At 35.4% G+C, this 6522-nt stretch overlaps 1 protein-coding gene across 1 annotated transcript; it reads right to left on the reverse strand.

Annotated features, from left to right (window-relative positions):
- On the reverse strand, window positions 1-3667 carry LOC144976159 (kunitz-type serine protease inhibitor A-like). Its single transcript, XM_078920341.1, has 2 exons — window positions 3519-3667; window positions 1-410 (listed from the first exon to the last, which is right to left on the reverse strand). Exons 1-2 carry the CDS (start codon window positions 3583-3585, stop codon window positions 79-81), a joined length of 399 nt encoding a protein of 132 aa, XP_078776467.1. The 5' UTR covers window positions 3586-3667; the 3' UTR covers window positions 1-78.
- Window positions 3668-6522: the final 2855 nt, after the last annotated feature.

Raw genomic sequence — 6522 nt, forward strand, 5'->3', positions numbered from 1 at the left:
TATAGTTTCAAACATTTATTTAATCAAGATATGTTGGTAAAAGCATGATTACGCACCGCCATGTGCAGGTGTCCAACCCTAATGGTGACAAGCCTTCACACAGCTGTCCTTGGTTTCAAATCTGTTTGGATTTCCTCCACATCCGCCATACAGAAATTGTTGACAAGAGTTTGTGTCATGGTCATAGGAGAACTTTGGTAATTTACCATCGCAGGTACCGGCGTCTTGTTTGAAGAAACACTTGCATTTGTTATCGCATGCGTCTTTGGTTTCGAAATTGTTCTGGTTGCCTTGGCATCCGGAATAAGTGAATTCTTTACAAACACTCTTGGTTTGGTCGAAGTAGAAGCGTTTGCTGACGTCGTTGCAGTAGGTAGCGCCAGGATACTTGGGTTGAAGACATTCGTGTTCTGGAAGACAGTTTAGGGTTATTAGATTACTGTCTTAATTTCTTTCTCTACATTATTTAGTACTACGAGTATTATGTCAATACTACAGAATGCGAGAAGAATAAAAGAATGACTTACTCGAATAATTTTTTTTTCAAAATCAATTATTAATTTCCAAGATCTATTTTTAAACGTATATTGGACATAATAAAGAAGAATCAAGAATAAATATAATTTGACAATTTCATGTCTTTTTAATTAAGCTTTTATACATGACAATACCCACTAAATATGCTCAAAGCGCTTTACAAGAGGTCCATGGCCAACGCAACACTTAACATTTTGGACGGGACATGACGCCTGTTAGGCGATAGTACAAATTTTTCGGACAGAGACAACGCTGTTAACGGTCAGGTACTCATTTTACACCTGAGCAAGGTGAGAGAATGTGAGTTAAGAGCCTTTTCCAAGGACTCAACTATGCGCCGAGCGAGGCTCGTACCCAGGACCTTCCGATCCGAAACCGAGAAGCATACCACAAGACCACAAAGCCGCACAATATATAGCTATATATCATTCATACCTACGTTGAGTGGCGACAGTGTGTGTATAGTGTCTTACACAAGGATATAACCTCAGGAACAAAATGTGCATGTCAATGTTGCCATGGAGATAAGTAATAAAGCTGTCGTCTAAAGTGCTGGAAAACTGGTCGTGGATTCACGATTCGTGTTGTCTTATAAGATCAAGGCTGTTATAGATTTCATTTCATGAATTTCAATACACCTTTTTTATTCTGTCCTTGATGTTTTCTTGTTGTTATACATTATTATTATTATTATTATTATTATTATTATTATTATTATTATTATTATTATTATTATTATTATTATTATTATTATTATTATTATTATTAAACACATTACATATTTGTGGAATCACTGTATCATAAGTTGATGAATTTCTACTTTTGATCAGTCCACATTAAATTTATGTAATCCTCTTTGACATAAATACAAGCTATTTCTCAATATAATGTTGGAAGCGCTTAATGTCCACTTTCATTTCTATTCATCAGTAATATATTATATTGATATTTATAAAATGTAGATGTGTCTGATAGTTAAGGATTGACATTCGTTTCTTCATATTCAGATGCACATCATATAAGTTTCAATCAACCGAATATTACATTTTAACAAATTCCATCAAGATGGATAAGCGGAAAAGTCATAACTTTGATAATGTAAATCATATATGAGTTTTGATCCTTACCAGTTATCGATTTTAATATAGCTGTGATAAGCGAAAACCTTTCCTATTGTTTTAACATTTGTGAAAAAAAAATAAATTTAATTAAAACAAATTGATTCAGAGGTTCAAACAAATTTTTGAAGCTGTGTATTGAGGGACATCTGATAAAAAGAAGAAAGAAGAAAAAGACGCACCACTTATTAAAAATCTGACTAGACCGTCTAATAATAATAATAATAATAATAATAATAATAATAATAATAATAATAATAATAATAATAATAATAATAATAATAATAATAATAATAATAATAATAATAATAATATCAACAACAGAAACAACAACAACAACAACAACAAGGAAATAATGGGCACATCAATCGTCACATTCTGTAAGATAACCTGCGAATCTCAAACAACCCACCTCTTTAATGGCTTATCGATAGGTACAAGTAGGCTTCTCTTTGCAGCGTTACGAAAGTGAAAATGAGAGAGATTCCGTATCGTATCGTTTAAGTACTAATAGATTAAGAAAAAAAAAAAATTAATGGTGTCTGAAACGCATAGATACAATTTTTCAAAGTTGTATACAAAGTATTAATTTTTAATTTGACAATTTTGAGTAGACTATAATCACTATTTCAAATGATTTAAAGCTAGAGATTTCATATCAGTCTTTGGTAATTGCGATACGATGTAGATAATGTGCAATAAATCTTAAATTCAAAATTTAATGCATGCAAAGTACATAAGAGGTGGGTTTATAACAGTTAAAGCGAATTGTTCTCATTCGGAAACTATTGACAGATTCTTTATTAATGGGGTGTTTTTCTCAGCTGTCCCTCTATCAGAAGTTGTAAAAATTTGTGTCAACCTCTGAATCAATTTGTCTGAACTGAATATAGATTTTGACCGCATTGATGTAATATCAAACGTTTTCTGACCGAAAAAAAACCTACTCTAAAACCGCTGTCATAAAATTAGAGATTTTACACTGTTAAATTATGTGTAAACAAGTTACACACCACAAAGTATGAGATAAATTCATCGCTTTTCCGAAAAAAAAAAATATCTCGTGCTGACACGGTAGTTCCGACTGCTGAAGGAAATTTTACACCCAGTTCCGCAAGGTGAAGGTAGTCACTAACTCACGGTCAAGGCAGTTTTGCAAGGTGAAGGTAGTCTTTATCTCAGGGTCAAGGTCAGTCAATAGCATCCTGTCTGTATTTAAATCAACGAGGAAGAGTCTACAAAAATCCACGATCTGAGGCTTTCGGCCGTGAAATTGATTGAAGCTTTATTCAGTTTGACTCATTATCATTGAAAAGGCTGTTTCCTTTTCATATCACATTTATTCATTTTTATAAAACATAAGTTTATTTAATGAGTTTGAGTTCTGTCTTATTATTCGGAATATCTTAGGTCTAGGCTGCATGGTAATTGAATGCCGAATCAATAGCAAGACAGATGCATTGAGCTTTTAAAAACTTTAATGCCAAAGACCTAGGCTTGAAAATTATTTGAAGGTTCAATTCATTGAACGTTAGACTTTTATCCATTTCTATTTCAAAAGCTCTGAAGCACTGAAACATTACCAATTCTGATTAGGTAACTGGAATTTACCTTCTGGGTGCGGATGGAACTGCAGCGGAGTCCTGATAAAGTCAACACAGTCAGAACAGAAACATTGGCTGCCTTTATTCATTACCGATGGAACGCAGTAGATAAAGAACAGAATATTTGGGACTAACAAGAGGTGATGAATTTATGCAGATTCCGATACCGCCGTCTGGTGGTTTCGTGCCTTGATGTTACCAAAAAATCCAATTTGCCAAATACATAATAAGAAATACAGTATATTTATGGTATACTTACCAGCCCGAGAGTAAACACAGGCCACCAGAGCGAGAAGAGCTACAAGTTTGCACAAAGTGTTCATCATTTCGTCTTCTTGTTAGCAACGTGAGGCATGCATTCAAAATAGTAAAATGTAGATGCGTTAACAGCTATTTTGAAGTGTTTATTCAATGGATTTTCTTTTTTGCAAGGTTATCAAATAAGAATATGGATTTCTTGTATTGAGGGTTGCCAATTTGTCCTGTGAAAAGACGTCATTTTGACCCGCCCCCCCCCCCTCTCTCTCTCTCTCTCTCTCTCTCTCTCTCTCTCTCTCTCCCTCCCTCCCTATCTCTCTCTCTCTCTCTCTCTCTCTCTCTCTCTCTCTCATTATTTTCTCTCAACTCATGTTGGCTTTATATCTAATAGATGCATAATTTTATGTTTCGGTCTCAAACAAAAAAAAAAAAAAAAAAAAAAAAGAAAAAAGAAAGAAAAAAAAAAAAGAAAAACAAACAGAAAAATATGATTGATTGGAGACACGACCGATCGTGCTGTTGAACAAAGGGATAAAATGAACAGTAAATTGAAACAGCTGTCTGCTGATTCGATTACAACACTTATTGATGCATCTTTTAAACTGCGGTACCTACTAGTGCCGCGCTGAGGACCGGACCGAGGACCGGTCCCACGGTCTTTTAGCTGTGAACCGTGGTCCGGTCCCAAAGAGGAAGACCGCCGGCGGTCCTCACTTCTTATCACCTTTCAACGGTCTGGCGCCATACTACTTCCCCAGCGATTCGTTGCCTCGGTCCTTTGCCTATCTTCCACCAATCACCACCCATCCCACTTAATTAATCGCACCCACCCCCCTTTGCCATACACTAAACGACACAGACGACCATAGAGGCAGACGACCACCTCCCTCCACTCCGCAAACCGCCCTTTCGTGTGTGAGATGGGGGGAACAGGAGGCGCACGCCTTGGACGATTCCATTATACGGGGTAAATTTCAAAATTTACTACACCATAATGATCGCAATGACAATGATCTATGATGAAGGCATGACCCCTCTTCTCTAATGGGTTATTGTTTGAAATGTATGTGACTACTAAAGATGTGTGTGTGTGTGTGTGTGTGTGTGTGTGTCTCAAACCTAGCAAGTTGCAAGTCTGATTTTTTGTTTTCTTTTGTCCATCTCTTGTCGCCACTCCTTTCTATCGCATTGTTGTCATTTAAAATAATACAATAATATTAAAATTTCGTTTGGTGTTTTAACTAATCAAATAATATGAGTTTCATTAGTTTCTTCCTTCCAAAAAAAACAGTTATAACGTCTGTATTTTTAAAAGGTCCAATAGAATATTTGGGGACCCCGATAGCTCAGTTGATAGAGCACTCTCTTTATACGCAAAGGGCCAGAGATCGATCCCGGGTGCAGTCGAGTTTTTTTCTGAATCCCTGTCTACTCAGCAGTGAATGGGTAGCTGGGTTTTTTAGATCTGGCGAAAAGTCACCATCGACCCCACTTATTACTTATTACTTATTACCGCATCCACCCCCTCTTATTATAACTTCACGTCTCTCTCTTACTCTTCAATGCTCGCTGCCCTCTCATGTGTGTGTGTGTGTGGGGGGGGGGGGGGGGGGGGGGTAGGAGTTGCGTGTGTGTATAAACGCCACGAACAACTCGATCAACGCCTTGGGTGATTCCATTATCTCCGTCAATGGGGATAAATTTCAAATTTTATTCACGCTAAATTATCGAAGTAACAATGAAGTACTGTGATCAAATAAAGAAGGCATAACCCCTCTTCTCTAATTAGGTTACAATTTGAAATGAGTGTGACTACTCCGTGTGTTTTACTCCTGTAGACCACGGTTTTCATCGTGTAGCGGTCTTTAACGGTTCAAGAATGAACGATCCCATGGTCCCAAAGGTCAAAACGGTCTCTCAGGAATGTTCAATGTCGAAAAGGACCGCCGGTCCTAGGACCGGTCCTTGCGGTTTTCATTTCCCAGGGACCGTAGAACCGTGGTCCTTAAGCTTGCCAAGGACCGCCCCGCACTAGTACCTACTGTGTCGTACGACATTTATGGCCAAAATTAAAAATTATAAACAAAAAATATTTTGGCCATAAAACTCGTCTTTCAAATATCGATTGATTAAAATAAGTTGGGGGGGGGGGGGGGGGGGGGGGGGGGGGGGGGGGGTTCGTCAAAAATTCAAAATTCTCAAATCTGGCTGGGACTTGACGTTAATCAATCAACATTTCAAAGTCGAGATTATGTTGTGGCCACATTAAAAAAAAAAAAAAAACTTGTTTTCAGAGTAGATGATTGATTTTATCCTACATGTTTTTAACATTTGTTTTCATTATATATTTGTTGGTCGGCGTTTGGGAAAATGTTTCACATATCCCATTGATAGAAACTAAATTATTGATATAGTATGAAAAAGTCTTGATAATTTATTACATTTTTGCCCCTTTTTCCCTGAAAAAACTGTTAAACATTGTCTGAGCTGTGGTGATTTGGACAATATGTAGGACAGTGGTTTTTGATAAAAATTGCTTCACAGGTTATTTAACGTCATTTCAACGTTTAAATAATAATAATAATTTTAAAAAATAAATAAGAAAATAAATTAATTAATAATAATAATAATAATGATAATAATAATAATAATAATAATAAATAATAATAATAATAATAATAATATAATAATATAATAATAATAATAATAATAATAATAATAATAATAATAATAATAATAATAATAAAACTGAGAAATGTTTAAAGGTCAAATTTTACTATCTAAAGTTTGTGAGATATAAAATTACATTATGACTATTTGTATCGTTAACTACCAATTCACTAGATTACACATCCAACGATATAATTTACTATCACAGCATAACATTTTATTGATTATTGACACAGACCAATGTAAATTAATAACATCTATATTTCTTTGACATTAAATAAATTCAGGCTTTAAATGTGCGGCTATGTGGTCTAGTGGTATGACACTCGCTTTCG

The sequence above is a fragment of the Berghia stephanieae genome, chromosome 7 (assembly GCF_034508935.2).
Source record: "Berghia stephanieae isolate SIO BIC M18660-M18661 chromosome 7, UCSD_Bste_1.3, whole genome shotgun sequence".
Taxonomy (NCBI): domain Eukaryota; kingdom Metazoa; phylum Mollusca; class Gastropoda; order Nudibranchia; family Aeolidiidae; genus Berghia; species Berghia stephanieae.

Bases quoted from the DNA above. Each gene is read 5' to 3' on its own strand.
- LOC144976159 (XM_078920341.1), bottom strand. From the start codon at position 3,585: ATGATGAACACTTTGTGCAAACTTGTAGCTCTTCTCGCTCTGGTGGCC. The intron at 411-3,518 runs GTAAGTATACCA...ACTGTCTTCCAG, and splicing joins CTGTGTTTACTCTCGGGCTG to AACACGAATGTCTTCAACCC.